General features: G+C 39.1%; 1 protein-coding gene across 2 annotated transcripts in view; it reads right to left on the reverse strand.

Moving 5' to 3' along the window:
• Nucleotides 1–1,007: 1,007 nt before the first annotated feature.
• Nucleotides 1,008–21,541, reverse strand: part of Gabrb1 (gamma-aminobutyric acid type A receptor subunit beta1) — a 431,303-nt gene continuing 410,769 nt past the window's right edge. Inside the window, exons 6-9 of one of the 2 annotated variants that reach the window (XM_052199374.1) lie at nt 21,281–21,418; nt 20,985–21,137; nt 17,120–17,358; nt 1,008–1,355 (exon numbers count right to left, since the gene is read on the reverse strand). In XM_052199374.1, coding sequence (XP_052055334.1) covers nt 1,011–1,355; nt 17,120–17,358; nt 20,985–21,137; nt 21,281–21,418 — 875 coding nt within the window. In that variant the 3' untranslated portion in view covers nt 1,008–1,010. Of the gene's footprint in view, nt 1,356–17,113; nt 17,359–20,984; nt 21,138–21,280; nt 21,419–21,541 lie in introns of both variants that reach the window. The other variant, XM_052199373.1, reaches the window with a different exon arrangement.

A 21,541-nucleotide genomic window follows, 5' to 3' on the forward strand; every position in this document is an offset into this window, starting at 1 on the left:
CCACCTCCTTCAAAGCCCTCACCAGCTGTACCCCACATATCCTTTTCTTCTCTCTGGAGCAGGAACTGTGGAAAATGATCCTTTGTTTTCATGCCACCAAGAGATTCCAAGGCTCATGAAGGACAGTCAGGGCTGCTCTCTGTAGAAGGAAGAAAACTATCGTCTTCCCCCAAATGGTTTTTCTTTACTCTTGAGAAGTATGGAATGAGTTTTCTTTACTTTTGAGAAGTAAAGAAAAATGGTCTCAGTGACTACCAGTTAGATCAGGTTGGATTCTAATGTTGATTTTGAGCATCTAGACAGTCTGAGAGAGGGCTGTTTTTAGCAATATCCATGATCCTTGTCAGATGGACACAATAGGGTGAGTTTGGGGGGTGGGAAAGTGAGAGACACGAGCTTTAATGTCACTCCTCTACGGAGCCCCAAAGCCTTTCTGGAAGGAGCTCAGAAGAACTTCCCAGTGGATGGGAACTATCAGTGTTATATACCCTCTTCCTGGAAATCGGCAACTTCTCAATGGCTTTATTCTTCTGAGATGCTCATGTTGTTTGTTTGTTTTCTCTTATTTTTTTATTTCAACTTAATTTTTTTTGGCATCATGAGATGGTTACAGTTTACCCAGAACACAGTGTAGGTGGACAGCAAAGTCCACTGTACATTTTCATTTTAAAATAATCCAGTAAGATCCAGGGCAACTAAGAAAGACTGCCAACAATATCTACCACTGGCCCACCTCTCTCTCTGTGTTTGTAAACAAAGCAATTGATGGAACTCTTACAGAGCTTGTACCTTGGACCACAGTAGACTGGAAAAAATACCTTTTGTTGTTGTTGTTGTTGTTGTTGAAGTAAACATGGTGTGATAATAAAAACTGACACACAAGATCGAAAACCAACTGGAAGGCTGAATCTCTTACCTCAAAAACCACAGCAGTTACCGCTGTTGGGAATCTGTGGGGTTAAAAAACAAGCGAGGAGGAAGGTAGTCTAAACGGAACCACGAGACCGGCCTTAGTGTACATAGTAAAGCCAATAAACGACATTAAAAAGGGAAAAGGTGATGGGAAAGAACATTCGGGACCACTTGTCTATGGAGTTCACGTCAGTCAAGTCAGGGATCTTCACTTTGAGCTGTGAGGCGCGCCTGCGGATGCGCCCCTTGCCGGGCACCCCGTGCCTGTCCAGCCCTCGCCCGAAGCCCTCGCGGCTGCCCAGCGGCTTGCGATACTGGATGCTGGCGCTGTCGTATGAATACATGGTGGCCTTGGGGTCACTTACACCTGTGAGCACCTCGGAGCCACTGGTCTCATTCCGGATTTCCAGGGTGCTGAGGAGAATATTGCCGTGGGCGTCAACCTAAGGGCAGAGAAGACGTGCTTAGAGGCTCCCCAAGGTCACTCGCTGTTCTGTCGTTGTCATAGAGGGACACATTGTTCCTTTCCATTTCGTGTTCACTGCTCCCTTTCAGTAGAAAACCGACTCCATGTGCTATTGGCAATGAAGATTATCTGTAGATCATCTGTCTATATCTATCAATCATCTGTCATTCATCATATGTATATCTTCTATTACCTATCACTCACCCTCTATCTCTATCATCTATTTATATCAATGATCTATTTCTATCAATAATCTATCTATTCCAGCAATGATCTATTTACCTTCTACTTATTTGCCTATCAGTGGTCAGCCTACATTTATTAGTCATCTATTTATCTATCTTCTATCATTTGTCTATATCAACCATTAGGTTCTATCCACTCTCTGTCATCTATCTACCTATCCCTGATCTATCAATTATCTATTTTTATTTTCTATCTACTTATCACCTGTCAACTTATCTTTATTTATTAATTAGTTACTGTACAGTAATTTGGGGGGAGCTTTTCTTTGTTTTTGCTTTGTTTTGTTTTTTCAAATCAGGGTTTCTCTGTGTAGCCCTGGCTGTCCTGGAATTCACTCTGTAGAGCAGGCTGGCCTCGAACTCAGAAACGAGCCTGCCTCTGCCTCCCAAGTGCTGGGATTACAGGCGTGCGTCACCACGGTCCAGCTTGGGGGGCTTTTCTGCTGCCCCTTTTTGTCTCCCCCAAAATGACATGGAGGCCTTGTTTTTATTAAGAAGCTTTAAGGACTATAGATGGGCAGATATCCATCTAGTCCAACTCTCTATGGCTGCCTACTTCCTGGCCCTGGGCTCCATTACTTGTCATCTTGGTCTTGCCCTGTCTGCTACTGCTCAGGGCCAGTTTCTCATGGTTACTGTCCCCTTCCTGTCTGAGCCACTCTCTTTCTTTGTGCACAGAAGTCCCATTTTATCCTCTTTTATGTAGCTATAGGCTGATCAGATCTTTATTAACTAATCCGAGGTGATGGAAAATCATTCCCCAACAACTTATTCCCCACTCAGTTATCTATATTCTATCATTTATCTATGTTATTATTCTATATCTATTAATTTTTATTTCTCTTTCTTTACCCTTCTATTATCTATTTACTTTCATCTATCAATTACTGATGTACCATCCATTCATCTGTATGATCTACACATCTATCCATCTATCTATCTATCCAGCTATCCATCTATCTATCTATCCATCCATCTATCTATCTATCTATCTATCTATCTATCTATCTATCTATCTATCTATCTATCACCATCAACAGTATTATCATCATCTATTATTTTCCTTCTTTCACTACCTATGTTGTTTTAATTTGATTTCTGTTGCTGTTTGTCATGGCTAGTTGTAAGTCAACTTAAAACACAAACTAGAGTCATCTGAAAGGAGGAAACTTCAATTGAGAAAATGCCTCCATAAGATCCAGCTGTAAAGCATTTTTAAATTAGTGATTGATTCAGAAGAACTCAATCTATTGTGGGTGGTGCCATTTCAGGGCAGGTGGTCCTAGGTTCTATAAGAAAGAAGACTGAGCAAGCCTTAGGGAGCACTTTGAGATTATCCCCATGGCCTTCTCTGTTTGCTTTTGTGTTATATAATCCAGGACTTCCTTCGGGGGGGGGCAGTACCACCCACAATCTATTAGGCCCTCCCAGATCAATCATTAATCAAGAAAATGCCTTCTACAGACTTGCCTACGGGCCAATCTGATGAGGCTTCTTCTCAGTCTAGCTTTGCTCTTTCCAGACAACTGTGGCTAGAGTTAAACGGATTGAAAACTAACCAGCACAATTGACCCCCTTGTCAACTTGATGGACAGACCAGTATTAGAACAGTGACTTTTCCTTTCCTATCTATTCCCAATATCTCTTGTTAATATCACAGTATAAAACATAACTCTAAAAGTCCCAGATTCTTTGAGCATTTAAACATTTTAAAAGACAAGTTCTCTTTTAAAACCTCCTCACAAAGCTAAAGTCTCTCTGGGAATGAGGCTTCGCAGTTAAGATGACTTACTGCAGATTTCAGATAGCCAGGTCAGGTGGCTCCCAGCCTCCTACAACTGCAGCTCCAGGAGGTCCATCCAATGCCCTATTCTGGCCTATGTGGGCACATGCACTTCTCACATGGACAGCCACACCCAGGCCACATACACGTAGGCTAAGATATTTCTTTTTGAGTTTGTACTTCAAGGTAAAAGAAAGAAATCATTAGTTAACATGTGCCAAGATAGGATGTCAAAACATCTGGAAGGAAGGAAGATTAAAGGTAGATTTTGAGATAGAGTGAGAAAGTCAAAGGTATGGATTATAGCAGAATACTTTCTAAACTGGGAAGTTCACTGGAAAGGCCTGGGAAGATGACATCTCACAGGATGGGGTGCTAATGCTTCTCCTTGCCTGAGTGGCATGCAGCTCTAGCCTGTGTGTGTGTGTGTGTGTGTGTGTGTGTGTATGTGTGTGTGTTCACACCATATAATGTGTGGAAAAAGTCATGCCTAAAAAAGTTTGTTACTGAAGTGGAGCTGAAGTGATAAGGATATGTACTTTAAAAGATGAATAGAACACATGGCTTCTAGGTCTGAAATACTCAAGAAAAACATAAAACAAATTATTAAGGTACATATCTCATTGAGATGCATTGCTGATATCGGAAATCATTTAATTTCTATGAAATGCTGATGTAATGTTTCATCAGAGGGAGAACTTATTGCTAGTTATGGATGCTTCACAAAAGCAAGCATCTGGGATAGAGTCTGGAAGGACGTAAACATGGCAGAGCAAGGAACTGGGGCTTGGAAGCTGTGTCTTCATCCTGATTATTTTATTAACTGATGATCAATGACCTTGGCTTAGTCAAGATCTTAGCATTCTCATGCAGAAATGGCTGCTTTTCCCTAGATAATCTAAGGGATTTGTTTCCAGTCTTTGGCAGTCTTTGATTATGGAGTATAATATTGCAACATAATATGTTACAAATATTATGTAAAACAACCAAAACTTATAAAATTAAATCTTCATTTATATTGTATAAATTGTGTACTATAATTATTATGAGCAGCTAGATGAACACGTTTAAAGACACTAGAATAAGTCAGGGACACACGCCATTCTCTTTAAGCTGGTGTCGTGATGTATCGTATTATATTTTATTTTATTTATATTTTATTTTATTTATATTTTATATATTATATTTTTTTAAGTTGGTGCATATACACGGATGTTTATTAATTTTGTGAGATTTATTACTTTTGGTAAGTCATAAATAACTAATTATTAATAAACAAAGAAGTCTGAGGTTGTTAGAAACCATAGTTTCAAGTGGTGTTTTGACACGTAAAGAATGAGTCTAGTTCTAGAACTTTCTATGAAAGTTGAACTCATTGTTTACTTATTAAATCAACAGTACAATGTTCTTTTGGGGGGAACATTTAAGAAGATCCACAGAAGAATCCTTTTACACTTCCAATAGCTTTCCTTACTAGAAGAGTGTAATTGTAAAGGCTGATGGTACAGACTTTGCCTGTGCACACCTATGCATATTTGTGTGTGTATGTGTATATGCATGTGCAAGTACATATATATGCCTGTGTGTATGTATGTGGTGTGTGCATGCCTGTGTGTATGCATATGTGTGCGTGTATGTAGTGTGTATGTGTGTGTGCATGCATGCATGCCTGTGTGTATGCATGTGCATGTGTGTGCACATTGATGTATATGTGTGTGTGTTCATGAGCACTGTATATGCCTCTCTGTGTGTATATATACCCATGAGTGTGTACATGTGTGTGTGTGCACCTCTGTGTGTGCACACTTATGTGTTTGTATGTGTTAAATGGCTTGTTTATGCAGCACTGATACAGCTTCTCCTAAAATAAGGAAAGTGGCTATTGGTTTTTCATATCTTCAGACATACCAAGCTGTTATGCCTTGCCTCATCTGTATTGCCCAGTTAATGAGGGATTAACATCTAAGTGAATCAAGACTCAGAGTGTAAGGATTTTAAACCCTGAGGCAGATGGAATTGAAGCAAAAGAGAATGTAAATGTGATGGACCTTTATGGAGGTGTGGACTGTTAGATGTTCTAAAGCATGGCTGGTGGTGATATAACTGCTCTATAGGATGACCATATCCACTGTTCACGTTTCCCCTAAAGGAAGGATAATCCTTCCTGTATTAATTTCCAGGCACAGATGAGTAAGGATCACACCCAGCTTCCTATATCTTCTCAGTGGTCAGCACTGACTATGCAGTGGGCATATTTACAAAGAGGTGGGCCTACATGGCTTTGCCTCATCTGCATTTTTCCCTCCCTTTGATTTGTTCACAGTGAGAGTGCAATGTTAAACCACAGGGTGAAGTATCTGCCCCCTGATGCACTTGTGGGTAAGGACTGTGGTTGCTCATGGATTCCAGTGACTTCAAGATGGGTCTGACAATGAGAATACCAGATTGTAGTAACTATATTCCTGAAAAAAAAATCAATTACTGATTTTTGTATTACAGTACAGCGTCATTGAATCTAAATCTATAGAAAATGAACACTGTGAGTGGCGCTTCAGAGGACATATAAGGAATTTCTCTTTTTTTCCACTTCAGATGGATTATCTAAAAGCAGAGTGTGATGGTTTGCATATGCTTATCCCAGGGAGTGGCACTATTCGAAGGTGTGGCCTTGTTGGAGTAGGTGTGTCATTCTGGGTGTGGCTTTAAGACACTTATTCTAGTTGCCTGAAAAGTAGTTTTCTAGCAGCCTTCAGATGAAGATGTAGAACTCTCAGCTCCATCTGCACCATGCCTGCCTGGATGCTGCCATGTTCCCGCCTTGATGATATTGGACTGAACCTCTGAACCTGTAAGCCAGCCCCAATTAAATGTTGCCCTTATGAGTTGCCTTGGTCATGGTGTCTGTTCACAGCAGTAAAACCCTATCTAAGACACTGTTTATATGGTGAATAAAGGGCTGGGCTGTAGACAGGTAGCCCCGAGGGCTGTCGATTCACTCTTTACAGGATGGGCAAATTTTCTGTGCTGCAGGAGGGAATTTTATGATGAACATGGATAAACATTTAAGGTGCTCATTCATTTACCTCTCCCATCTATTCAGCAAATGTTTATAGAGTGGCTGCTGAGCCAGGTGTGCCAGATGTTGGCTATAGGACAATATGTCCCTTATTTTAGAAATGGACAGATCTCAATGAATAAAACTCTTAATATTATAATCTCCTACACAGACACGAAGCTCTCTCTCTCTCTTTGAACCAACTGTAAATCTTTTTACTGGGCAAACGGTGTGACTTCTCTTTAATATGGGCACTCAGTGCTCTTTTCCAATGCCCCTTTTATGTTTGCCTCCTTGAGCCTGAGTCTTTCCTTCATCTTCCTCCTAGCAGTTCATGTTTGTTGACCTGGGTAGCAGCTGGCTACAAACAAATGGAAAGGCTCACGTAGGAGGAAAGCCTTAGGAAGAATGGACATCTGACTTCTGGTTGTTGACACCTTGGTTGTAAACGCCTTGGTTGTAAATTCTAAATCTGGGAAGATAGTGGTGAACAAAGCAGACAAAGTTCTTAAAGTATAAAGCTTGCATTCTTATGTTCTCAAGGAGGATAACAAGCAGCACTTTCTCCCAGCAGCCATCTCTTTAAAAGTCAATATTAAAAAAAACCCAAAACTATCATTTATCATTTATAGATCTCTATTTATCTCTCTATGTCTTTCTCTTTATCTCTATCTATCTATGTATCTATCTATGTATCTATCTATGTATCTATGTATCTTTATCTATCTATCTATCTATCTATCTATCTATCTATCTATCTATCTAGTAGACTTTAGAGCAAACAGAATTACTAGAGGAGAAGAAAGTGTGCCTCAGATCTGACCTTATGATTCTAGAATGTTCTGCAGATTTGGGACCAAGTTCAGCTTAGTTTCCAGCCTGAAACTTGCAGAATTCAGACTTGACAGCTCCCCAACTACACAAGATAATTCCTTAAAATAATTCCTTAAAATAAACTTTGTTATAAGTCGTTGGTTCTGTTTTTCTTGCCAAAACCACACAAAGATCCAACTAAGAAAGAGAATTTCAGGCCAATTTCCCTTATGAATATCGATAAAAAAAATACTCAATAAAATTCTTGCCCACCGAATCCAAGAACACATCAAAACAATCATCCACCTGGATCAAGTAGGCTTCTTCCCAGGGATGCAGGGATGGTTCAATGTAAGGAAATCCATCAATGCAATCCACTACATAAACAAACTCAAAGAAAAAAAACCACATGATCATTTCCTTAGATGCTGAAAAAGCATTTGACAAAATTCAGCATCCTTTCATGCTAAAAGTCTTGAAAAGGACAGGAATTCAAGGCCCATATCTAAACATAGTAAAAGCAATATACAGCAAACCGGTAGCCAACATCAAACTAAATAGAGAGAAACTTGAAGCAATCCCACTAAAATCAGGGACTAGACAAGGCTGCCCGTCTCTCCATATCTTTTCAATATAGTTCTTGAAGTCCTAGCTAGAGCAATTAGACAACATAAGGAGGTCAAAGGGATACAAATTGGAAAGGAAGAAGTCAAACTATCACTATTTGCAGATGATATGATAGTATACTTAAGTGACCCAAAAAACGCTACTAGAGAACTCCTACAGCTGATAAATAACTTCGGCAAAGTGGCTGACTACAAAATCAACTCAAGCAAATCAGAGCCTTTATATACTCAAAGGATAAGCAGACTGAGAAAGAAATTAGGGAAATGACACCCTTCACAATAGCCACAAACAGCATAAAGTATCTTGGTGTGACTCTAACCAAACAAGTGAAAGATCTATATGACAAGAACTTCAGATCTCTGAAGAAGGAAATCGAAGAAGATCTCAGAAAATGGAAAAATCTTCCATGCTCATGGATTGGCAGGATTAATATAGTTAAAATGGCCATTCTGCCAAAGGCAATCTACAGATTCAATGCAATCCCCATCAAAATCCCAACCCAGTTCTTCATAGAGCTAGAAAGAGCAATGCTCAAATTCATCTGGAATAACAAAAAACCCAGGATAGCTAAAACTATTCTCAATAGTAAAAGAACTTCAGGGGGATTGAGTATCCCAGACCTCAATCTTTACTACAGAGCAATAGTGATAAACACTGCATGGTATTGGTACAATGTCAGGCAATCCCTATCAATGGGATAGGATTGAAGACCCAGAAATGAACCGACACACCTATGGTCACTTGATCTTCGACAAAGGAGCTGAAAGCATCCAGTGGAAAAAAGATAGTCTTTTCAACAAATGGTGCTAGTTCAATTGGAGGTCAGCATGCAGAAGAATGCGAATCGATCCATTCTTATCTCCTTGTACTAAGCTCAACTCCAAATGGATCAAGGATCTCCACATAAAACCTGACACACTGAAACTAATAGAAAAGAAATTGGGGAATACCCTTGAGGACATGGGCACAGGGGAAAAGTTCCTGAATAGAACACCAATAGCTTATGCTCTAAGATCAATAATTGACAAATGGGACCTCATAAAACTACAAAGTTTCTGTAAGGCAAAGGACACTGTCAAAAGGACAAAACGTCAACCAATAGATTGGGAAAGGATCTTCACCAACCTTAAATCTGACAGAGGGCTAATATCTAATATATACAAAGAACTCAAGAAGGTAGAACCCAGAGAACCAAATAACCCCATTAAAAAGTGGGGTACCGAGCTAAACAAAATTTTCACATGAAGAACTTCGGAGGGCTGAGAAACACCTTAAGAAATGTTCAACATCATTAATCATTAGGGAAATGCAAATCAAAACAACCCTGAGATTTCACCTCACACCAGTCAGAATGGCTAAGGTCAAAAACTCAGGAGACAGCAGGTGCTAGTGAGGATGTGGAAAAAGAGGAACACTCCTTCACTGCTGGTGGGATTGTAAGATGGTGCAACCACATTGTAAATCAGTCTGGAGGTTCCTTAAAAAATGGGCATGGCACTTCTGGAGGACCCTGCTATACCACTCCTGGGCATATACCCAGAGGATTCCCCAGCATGTAATAAGGACACATGCTCCACTATGTTCATAGCAGCCCTATTTGTAGTAGCCAGAAGCTGGAAAGAACCCAGGTGTCCCTCAACGGAGGAATGGTTACAAAAAATGTGGTATATTTATACAATGGAGTATTATTCAGCCATTAGAAACAATGAATTCATGAAATTCATAGACAAATGAATGGAGCTGGAGAACATCATACTAAGTGAGGTAACCCAGTCTCAAAAGATCAATCATGGTATGCAGTCACTGATAAGTGGATATTAACCTAGAAACTTGGAATACCCAAGAAGTAATCCACATATTAAATGATGTCCAAAAAGAACGGAGGAGTGGCCCCAGGTTCTGGAAAGACTCAATGCAACAGTATAGGGGAATACCAGAACAGGGAGGTGGGAAGGAGTAGATGGAGGAACAGGGGGAGGGAGGAGGGCTTATGGGACTTGCGGGGAGTGGGGACCCAGAAAAGGGGAAATCATTTGAAATGTAAATAAAGAATACATCGAATGAAAAAAATAAAACAATAACAACAACAACAACAACAAAGAAAATCCCGAGTGATGAAAATGGGTATGCACAAAAATCCCGAGGGTGGATCTAAAATGTCAGGGATCCAGGAACCAGCAAGATGACAGTCATGTCCCCCTTAAGAGAAACATGAAACAAATGTGCCAACTTAATTCTCCCTTGGCTCAGCCTCTATGTTGTTCCTTCTCTCTGCCTTCATCACCTCCCCCATCCCTTTGTTAAAAATGTTACCACTTGCTGAATTTAACCATTCTGGATATTTTCAATATACAAACATAGCAGAACTCATTCCAGTGCGATTGACATAAAATACAATCTTGTTGGCAGTGACAGTTTTAAAGCCTTCTTGAGGTATACCTTCAGGCCCAATTCATGTTACAAGCAGTATGTTATTTCTTTCTTGCTGGCTGATTCAAAAGAATTCATATATACTAAATGATTCTGAACTCCCAGGCAGGGAATAAGGAAGGTGATGTTGGCTGCAGAATTAGCCAACTCAGTGTCCTTGAAGTCCACAGTCTATTTGTCTCTGTACATTGCCACAGATAACTGTTTTCACGTTCTACCCGCATCTCCTGCACTCACCATGTCCATTACATCTGATCCCTTGGCCTGGACTTTTTATTTTTCTTTTTTGTTTGGGGTTGTGGTTAGCTTTGTTCACGATTTTTACATTTCCTTGCATATTCTGGAAACTACTAGCAGAAATGAACCCTTTACTATCACGTCGAGGAAGAGCAGGTGATTAAGCACAAACCTACATACATGCAAACAAATACACACATTCTAAATATACTTTAAATATATAGTTATATTAAATATATTAATGTATAGATATATAAATATATTAAATATGATAATAAATAGAAAAAATGATGAAGATAAAATGAGGTTACTCATTTTCTCTAACATTGCTGAGGGAGAAAATATCATTTTGAGTTCCTTTCCACATCTCTCTCCTCCTCTGTATTAACAAGTACAAATGGCTCTACTTAAACATGTCTAGATTCTGACCACCTCCCTCCATGATGGCCCATATCTCCATAATTGATCTTCCTTTTTCTAGAAATGTGGTCCTTCTGTTCTTTTTCTGTGCACAGCAGCCAGAATGATTCTATAGGATGCCAAACAGATGATTTCTGTTCAAGCTATTTCCCAAAGAAATAGAAAATTAAATCTAATATTTTTTAACTTTAGTCCCTAAATACCACATATACATACCATATTTCCCTTGAGAATTCTGCTCTTAATCTTCTCTCTGTCTCTTGTCTCTGTCTCTGTCACCGTCTCTCTGTCTCTGTCTCTGTCTCTGTCTCTGTCTCTCTCTCTCTCTCTCTCTCTCTCTCTCTCTTTCTCTCTGTATGAGAGAGAGAGGAAGAGTCTTGGTATGTAGCCCTATTGACTTCAAAATTGGGGTTCTTCTGACTCAGTCTCTCTACCACTGAGTCAGGAAGGTGTCTGTAGACCATTGTACCTGGCTCTGGGTTTTTCCACTCCCTTTTTTTTGAATCCTCAGAGATTTTACCTGCCATTATATTCTCCTGGAATATTCTTCACATGCTTACCAGGCTAGGTTATTGTCACTCTTTTTGCAATGCATCTCCATGTTTTCTATGCATATTTTCCAGTGATCTCAAAAGGACATTAGCTCAGATAGGCAGATGCAGAATTGCAAGATATCATAACTGTATGTCTTTCTGGTCCTTTCAGAACTGAATCTTAGGTGACCTACAGGATTAACTCAGTTAAAGTGTATAGAAAGAGGAACCCCTAACTCAAGCTTTTCCCCCTCACTCTGAGCTCTATTTTAGTTTCAATGGTGTGTGTGTGTTTGAATCAACTGTGAAAATTGTTAAAAAATCTGAATCACTTTTATTTCATCCTTTGTTAGCATCCTCCCAGCCTGCACGTTACTCACACATCACAAGCATTTTAGTTGGTTGTGTTGACATCTATTGGCATGGTCTTTCTGATTCTACCTAACTTTCCTTTGATATAGCCACTCTGGCAGTCCATTGTGCATATGGCTTGAGTGGGCCTGATGACATCCTTTAGGTTCCATAGATAAGTGTTGCCCAGACCTGAGTATTTGGTGTTTTCTGTTTTATTCATCAAAAAGACTAATTTCCTGTAACAAATGTGACCTAAGTTGGTTAAATACAAACAGGCTGAAACCCAAGGCTTATTTTGGCTGTCATTGTTAGGTTTGGCTTTAGAAAGAAAGTACTTATGGCTGGGCTGTGATTATAGATCTTGACATGATAAAGGTAAAGCTTTTGGGTGTACTGTGAGAGAAAGATCTACTGAAAATAATGCCAATTTAAAGGAATCTGGAATTAAGAGATAAGGGTACCTACAGGTTCATGGATCCAAATAGTGAATTAATAGGGTTAGACAAAAGTCTGAAGTTTAATGTTCCTGAGAAAACATCACAGTCTTCTCAGTGGAAACTTAGAGTTCAAGCTGCTAAATCAAAACAACCAGTTTCATCAAAGATAGGATCCATGTCCCAGCCATGAAGGGAGATGCTGAGGAACACTGAGGTATAGGATCTAAGGCCAGCAGTGTGTTCCTGACTTAAGCGAGCCTCTGAAATACACATCTTTGCATGCATCATGCATTCTGGAGTCCAGCACAGCACATAGCTTACTGCCCACATAGAAAATTGATGGGCAGTGTTTGGATGATTTACCACAAAGAACAGAAATGCAGGAATGGCTGCATTGCAGAACTTACATCTAATTACAGTAAGAAAGGGTCTCCATCCTAACCATCCGAGTTGCAACTTCAATTTGCTATGAATCTTTCATAGATTCTCCCAGTGTTCTTCATGATTTACAATGACTTCCCATAGTTTCTGGTCACTGACCACCCCTGCATTTATTCCATCCATTTTATTTATTTGCACGTAGCAGACACAATGGCCGGTATATACAACTGAAAAAGTTCTGGGTTAGTATTAAAGTATCCCAGAGGCAGCTTGTTTAAAGTCTTGTTGTACTGTGAAATCTGTCTTTCAAAACTCTAAATACCATCCCCAGCTTCAAATGGTGCCCAAGGGGTTCATGAATCTACAGTCTTTATCACCTTGGAGATTGAAACTCTCGTAATGTCTGGATTCAGCATCTGCACTCCTATAAAAAAATGCTTCAGTACAGCTGGTGGAAGTATAAATCAATACAAGGCCTGAACTTCTGAGGTATCAGTTTGGCTGTCCCTTGACCTAACTGGCCAGCTGAGGCCATCAAAAGTAATGTGCAATAATGAACAATGTCACTCCACACGCCAGGACACCAAGGCAAATCCTAGAGCCTTTTCGAATGAAAAGCCTAGAAGACCAGACACATATCAATTATGTTTGACTTTTTATAAACATCTCATAGGAAAGAACAAGATAACCCAGCCAGAATATTAAGGGGAAATATAATAATTTCTAAAAATTTGAATTTAACCACAGGGTAGCAGTTTTCAAAATAGCAAAGTTGACATTATTTAACGTCTGGAGAAGATATGCTGAGCAGGTGAAACTTCTTATTGGACACATTACCTCTCTGAGCCCCTGGCTCACAAGATGATGATGAGGTCAGGATTTATCAAATCCATGCATTTGCAGGATCTTTTTAAGTTGCATGAGATGGTGACACTGTGTACTGGATAGTTTTCTGTCAACTTGACACAAGCTAAAGTCATCTAAGAGGAGAAAACTTCAATTTAAGAATGCCTTCATAAAAGCCTGTAGGGTATTTTCAATGGGGATCAATGGGGAGGGCCAGCCCATTGCTGTGGTGCCTTCCCTGGGCAGGTGGGCCCAGGTTCTATATAAAAGCAGGAGGAGCAAGCCAGGGCTTGGGGACAAGCTAGTCAGGCAGCACTTGTCTTGGCCTCTGCGTCAGCTCTTGTCCTGTCCTGTCCTGCTTGAGTTCCCGTCCTTACTTCCTTGGATGATGAACACTGCTGTTTAGGTCAAAGATTTCCTTTCTTTCCCAAGTTACTTTAGATTATGGTGTCTCATCACAGCAATAGTAACCCTAATTAGGACACTGTTCAATTATTATTCCATCTGCATGTGAATAAGTCAGTAAAATCTTAGCCTTAATCACCTTTGAAGGTTATTTTCAATAGTATATGGCATGATGATTTAGAATGAATACCTGAGCTTCACATAACATGTTTAATAAAAACATTATTAATCAGAGAGTTCACTGCCTAATATGCAAGAGACTCAATACCTAGCAACACACACATACCTAGCAAGAGTTCAATACCTACCAACACACACACACACACACACACACACACACACACACACACACACACACACACCAAATGAAAAAAAAAAAAGGATCAGCAAGACAGTGTTGAACAGAAACTACCCTCTCCTTTTCTTATTTTGTATGAGAATATGAGAATTTATAAAGCATAATGACATGTCATTCAATAATTTGAATGAGCTCTAAAAACTTTAATGGAGAAGGTCTCTCTGGTATTCATTCCTTCCCTTAAGGCTTACTTATTTCGGTTCCACCCCATTGTAGCCATTGAGGAAAGAATAGTAAATACACTAGACAAAGGCCCTACTGCCTCTCATTGTAAATTGCAGTCTAATAAGAGATAAATGCTAAGGATCAGCTACACGAACATAGTGTAGCTGTGGTTTTTGCCAGTCTCACAGCAGAAGTGTGGGATTCCATGGGAACAGTGAACAGAGGAAGTACAAGCAGAATTGTGGTTCCAGTTCAGGCCCCTCCAAAGGGCAGTGAGCTCAGTAAGGAGCGGAGTGATGGAACTGGAACTAATCCCTGCTACTGCCAGACTGCAATATTAGTCCATCGAATGACATGTTCAAGCCAGGGACTTACATCCATTCTGTTTCATGGTTTCAATTGGGACACGGAAGCTGAAATGAGCCCCTTTCTCCCCTAGTTGCTTTTGGTCATGGTATTTTATCACAGCCATAGAAACCCTAACTGAAATAGTATTTTATGGTATAAATGTACCTTGCCTAATCTCTCTTTTATTTCAGAATATTTTGGTTGCTTTCAGGTCTAGACTGGTACTTCTGCTTCCTATAGACGTTAAAATATATTAATTATAGTTATTCGATAGTGCTTATTCTTCAGGTCTACATTTGAGATTCTTAAAGCTACATCGCTCTTGGTTGTGATACCAATTTTCTGTTTCTGCTCAGGTATGTTAATATTTTACTCTGGGCCAGATATTTGGAAAGACATATTATAGAGACTCTGGGATGTTTTATCATTCCTGGAGAATTCTGTCTTTTGCTTTTTTAGGAACTTTAATCACTAACATATTACCCAGAATAGCTGGAAACTTGGTTTTATTTATTGTTAGACTGGGCCTACTTCAGGATTTTTTTCTTCTTATTCTTATGATGTAAACTTTTTTCCTAAGTTAGGATAATTTTGGGAATTTAATAGAAAACTCAATGAATTTCCTATATGCACGAAATAAACTCTAAATCCAGATGCTGAATTCCACATTGTGGAAAACAATTGAAACCTGATTTTTGCTTTATTTGTTTTTTCTCCTCTGAGTCTTTAGCCATATTTCCTTTTGTGACTGCCTTAGCAACATTTTCTGTTGTTCTAAAGAACTTGAGAAAGCAACTTAAGGGAGAAAGAGTTTACTTTGCTTCACAATTTAACAGTATTGTCCACCACAGTCAGTAAGTCTCTGAGAGAGAAGCTAGCAGTCCTGTTTCATTCACAGTCAGAAACTAGTGAGCAATGGATTCCATCTCTTAATTAGATGCTGTTTTAAAAAATTGCAATCTAGGACCTAAGACCAGAGAATGGTGCTATACTCTGTAGACAAGTCTTCTACTAACCTAACCTTAATTAACTTGGTATAATCCCTCACAGGCACATCAGAGGCTAAACCAAACTAAATGTTTCCTCTCAAGTGTATTTGGATGTTTGTGTCTTAGATGAGTCTCCATGCTGTCAAGCTAACTCAGACCTAGCAAATGGCCATCTTGGTTTCTTGGCCTCTTCTTTGTACATTCAAAGGAAGTTTATACTCAGAGTTTGAGTATCAGATCTTGTGTTCTTTCTGAAATTTCAGGTACCCTGGAAGTATCAGCATCTCTGCTTTGACTCATCCAGCCAACAAGTCTACAGTTTCCCGCTGAAGTGCTGCTGGGGAAAGCTGTGTGCCTCACGACCTGCGCTTCTCAAAGTACAATTCACTCTCCCTTTGAAGGCCAGGGCTTTCCTGGCTTTGGCTTGTTTTCAGTCACTAAAGTCTTTAAGCAGAATTTAAAAAACTACTTTTGCCTTCATTTAAAACACTTTGTATTTTAATTTTGGCATCACATTTGTTCTTTTTTTTTTTTTTCTTCTTTCTTTTCTGGTGCTTGTAAATTCCACATCCACCTGCTTTCATAGTTAAATCTGAGCTTGTGACTTAACCATGAATATCCTCAGTTCTACTGAGGGCTAAGACAGCTAAGTCTCCCCTTTGTTGACTGAGCAGAGTCCACATTATTCTTCCACATGTAATTTTACATCTTAGGATGAAGTTTGATGGACTTGAGGCAGAGCTCAGTCACAGGTACACATTATGGCTGAGGTATGGGCTATGTAGATCCCCTAGGTTTTTGTGTGTTGGAAACTTCATTCCAGTGTGAGAGTGTTGGGAGGTAGATCTTTAAGACTCATAGTTTAGTGAAAGGTGGCTTGCTAATTGTAGGTGCTATCCTAGGAAGGGGCTCAGAGAACCCTACATTTCTGTCTGGATTTCTGCTTTGGGATGTAATCACTTTGCCCTATGTATAACTTACCAACATCCTTAGTGACAAAGTCATAGCTTCCTGTTCAGACTCGCAGTCTCCAAAACCATGTCCTAAACAAACCTCTTTTCTTTAAAAGATCAGCCTGCTTCAGCTATTGTGTTATGATCATGCAAATTAATACATATGCTATTATTTTATATAATTATCAGTCTAATTTCCTTAGTCAAATATTCTCAAATCTGTAAATTGAGAACATGGTTTGGCCTTATAAGAACAAATAATGGTTCATAAACATGTTTTTCTGTTAAAAATGTTCCTGGGCACCCATCATTGATAAAGATAATAGGGGCAGTATTAGCAATATACAAAGCATTACCTGGACTTTGTTCATCTCCAGTTTGTTCTTTTCATTGGCACTCTGGTCTTGTTTGCTCGCTCCCTTCTTCTGAGGGCCTTTTCCGAAGAAAATGTAATTTACAAAAGCGTATTCCAGTAGAGCCAGGAACACAAAGACAAAACAGCCCATGAGATAGATATCAATCGCTTTGACGTAAGGGATCTTGGGCAGAGTCTCCCTGAGATGGGTGCTGATGGTTGTCATGGTCAGCACCGTAGTGATTCCTGCAGAATGAAAACCAAAGCTTAGCTGAAGGGACCTTTGTGAAACCGTGCTTTCCAAAGTCAAGAAGGTAAATGCTGTCCCCTTAATGTTGTATTGCCAAGATGGCAGTAACACGGGAAGACACAGGACCAAAGCACACTCATCTCTAAAGACAAGGTGACAGGCTTTCTCTAGATCCTATTAGGAAGACATGGCATAGAATGCACAGAGAATGGAGGGCTGATGACATTTTAAAAATAAGCACATATACATGCTTTTACATATATATATATATATATATATGCTTTGCCTATATCTAAATTTACCTATAGATATCTATATCTATATCTATATCTATATCTATATCTACGTCTACGTCTACGTCTACGTCTACGTCTACGTCTACGTCTACATCTACATCTATATCTGTATCTGTATCTATGAAGAAAAAAGCTGAGAAAAGACAGAACAAACTCCCATAAGGTGAAAGGTGAGGACCAACTTGGAAAGCTACTGATCTTCACACACACACACACACACACACACACACACACACACACACAGGCTAAAAGTTTATAAAGTTCCTGTGATCCCACTGTCTACTCTCTCTCACTGTGCTGTACAGTCACATCCCTTCATCCTTCATCTTACAGTCATTTCCCTCTGGAATCTTTTTGTGACCCTGATCTCCACTGCAGTCCCTGCTAGACTCAAAGTCAGTGACCAGCTTATGGTAACTGACTTCATCTCAGGGGTCTGTGCCAAACCTCAACTCACACTTTCATTTTACAGTTTCTGGTCCCTTGTCATTCATGTACGGCACAGCCAAAAGAAGAGATATTTAAGAAGCTTTGTGACTTGCATTAAGTATTCTCTGCATACAACATGATCTATGTTGGCATTGCATTGGCTGTTGAAATACTACCTTGGTTTTATTGTTTCTAGAACCTGCAACAAATTCATTTTTTTTGTGCCAGGAAAAGGGTTATTAAAAATCAGTCTGTAGATTTGATAAAGAAACTCAGTACTGGTTATGTTTCATCTGCTCTGCCTGTTTACTATTAAACAGTGTTAATAGTAAAATGCTTGTGTGACAGTGTACCGAGTGTAATGTATTGATAATAGTAATGAAGGAGTAATGATTGGGAGAAAAAAGAAATACAAAGAGAATCTAGATTTAGTGTAGACAGTTTGTATTGAGACTCCTAAGCTCAGTACTCTATATCTGTACAAAGTATGACAAGTTTACTGACTACAATGGGGGAGATTATCACTTTTGTTTTTAATTTATAGGTGGATAGAGCCAAGCTTTGGAGCTGAGTATGATAGTGAAGGTCTGTAATCTTTGAGTTCAAAAACAAAACCAGGAGGATCAGAAGTTCAAGACCAGCCTTGGATACATGGCAAGTTTGAGGATGGCCTGTGGAACATGAGGCCCTGTCTCAAAAAACAAAACAAACAAACAAACAAAAAACCCAAACCAACCAATCAACCAAGCAAATAAAACTCTGAGATTAGTCATCTTTATGTAGGTTACCCAGTTATAGGTCAAAAAATCCAGTAAGATGAATAACTACAGCATTTAAAATAAACCACAAGATTTGAAGATAATATCTGAACTAAGATGAGAGTTATCGATGGGGATTGTGAAAGGAGGAGAAGACAATGTTGTGGAGGAAATACAAGAAGGGGAACGGGGGCCTCCAATATCTGGCAAGTGAGGACTTGAGATTGTAGACTCCCTGATCAGCAGCAGTGCCATCAATAGGTAAGATACAACTTTTTTCCATTTCCACCCATTTACATGCAATTTTCAGGATTTAATTTTTTTATAGCTGAATTATGTTCTATTGTGAATATGTACCAGAGTTTCTCATCATCATAAAGATGAATGTCAGAAAGGAAAAGGTTAGAGGTTCCTGGAAAGAGTTGGGGGGGGAAGTAGTGAGGTGATATGATCAAAATACTTTGTATACATGCAAGACATTTTCAAAGAATAATTAAAAATATTATTTAAAAAAGCGAAATGGGTTCAGATTCAAGTGGATGGATTGAAAAGAACTCCCTTATAAGTGATTTTACTTGTTTATTTGAATAAGCCCTTAAAGTTCATCTAACATAGTACTAGCTAATGTGATTTACAGAAATAACTATTCTATTTAGTCACTAAATTTATGCTTTTAGTTTTTATTTTAAATTAGAAAATAGTAAATAAATGTTTTAAAAACTATGTTAAAATATCGTAGTCCTACATTTTAAAGATCAAAATATCATTATATGCTAGTTATCTTTCCTATCTAGTTGGCTTTTTAAAAATTATATGCCCTTGTGAGTGCAAGTGCCCAGAGAGGCCAGAGAGGGTGTCAGATCCCCTAGATCTGGATTTACAACTGGTTGTGAGTCACCCAAATGGGTGCTGAGCTCATGTCCTCTCTAAGAGCAGTATAAGCACTTAATCACTGGACTGTCTCTCCAGCCCCTTGTATGCCTTTAATGGAAATGTCATTTGCTTTGAATAGTCATGTATAGAGAACCACAGTGTACAAATTTGTGAAATTTTCCCTTGACGTAAATTGGCTATCATCCAGAGTCTTCTTTAATCTTAGCATATGCACAGGGCTATATTCACATTGTATCAGTATGTTGAAGATGTGTATAAATATGAACAACTATTTGTCCATGTTCTTTATACTTAGAATATCCTCAGGTTGATATGAAGCAGCAATCACTTGAGTTGGCAAGGCTTATGTATTCAGCCAGTGGAAGAAGTCTAGCCATGTATCAATCAGTCTTTGTGTGAAGGAGACATTGGGCAGTTAATCCAACTTAGCAATTTCAAAAGAGAAGACATGTAATATGTTGTCTTAACCAGATGCGATATTTCCCTCCTTTCTCTTCTCTCTCTGAAACTGGAGTGATGTCTAATATGTTTCTGAGTATTAAGTAATGAAGCAGAACTGCACAGGGATAGATCATCAGACATCTTTTACACATTGTAGCCTTCCAAAGAACCCTTTACAGTCTCAAATGTAGCTTTCCAGTTTTCAGCAATTACTCAACCATGGTAAGATTAATTCTGAATTTTGTTCCAACAAACGGGAAAGCATTTTTTATTCTGTCTTGATCACAGATCATTAATATAACTGATGAATTGTTTGTGCCTTATTGAACATAATGAGCTCTATTTGAAGGAGAGACTCAGTTTGATATGTTTTAACTTTAGTTAATCAAAGGGTAGTATTTCTTGACAATTGTTGCAGCTTGCAAACAGTCACAAGTTCTATCATTCTCCATGTTTATTTTAAGATAATGAGTTACGGGTGTTTCCACAGTCAAAAGCAGGGAACAAAGAGGAAGTCACCATAAATTTGGGGGAAAATACAATGTAATGAGATTCTATCAAGTAATCAAAAAAAAAACCACTCATATAATGGGAAACATATTCTATTTTTTTAATCAAGTGCCAAGAGATATTGCATTTATTATAAGCATTCTTACACTTCATTTTGGATATTTTATTTTTAAGCATCCCTTTGCAGCCTAATTCATTTACTTGCTACATGAGAGGTCTTGCTTTTGATCTTTAATATTACCTCTTTGTTGGAAGGTCTGATTTACTAGCCAAGAAAAAGAGGGAATGCATTACCTAGAGCGACTCTGGCTGCAGATGCATCATAGTTGATCCAAAACGACACCCAGGACAGAATTGTAATCAGTGTGGACGGCATGTAGGTCTGTAAAATGAAGTAACCTATGTTTCTCTTTAGTCGAAAACTTAGTGATAGTCGTGGATATGCCCCTGGGGGGGGGAGGGAGGGAGAGACGGAGGGAGAGAGAGAGAGAGAGAGAGAGAGAGAGAGAGAGAGAGAGAGATCATTATTTGATTAAAATCACCATCTCCCTTTCATAATGCATGGGTTATTAGGGAGGAAACTTCTTCACCTGTTGTGAACTCCACCTTCTTGGACACCATCTTGTAGTCAACAATTGAAAATTGGGGAAGCTCAATTTTGTTGACCCCAGTTACTGCTCCCTCTCCTCCATTCCAGTAGAATTCGATGTCATCAGTGGTATAGCCATCTGAAATGAAGAAGCCCAGCCTTGTCATGAAGAGCACAGTTGGCCTAGAGATGCATTCTGAAGACCGTTGTCCAGCCAGGGGGAAGACCCATAGGGCATTAGGACAAAAAAAAATCATTTTGA

Source organism: Apodemus sylvaticus, chromosome 11 (genome assembly GCF_947179515.1).
Source record: "Apodemus sylvaticus chromosome 11, mApoSyl1.1, whole genome shotgun sequence".
Taxonomy (NCBI): Eukaryota; Metazoa; Chordata; class Mammalia; order Rodentia; family Muridae; genus Apodemus; species Apodemus sylvaticus.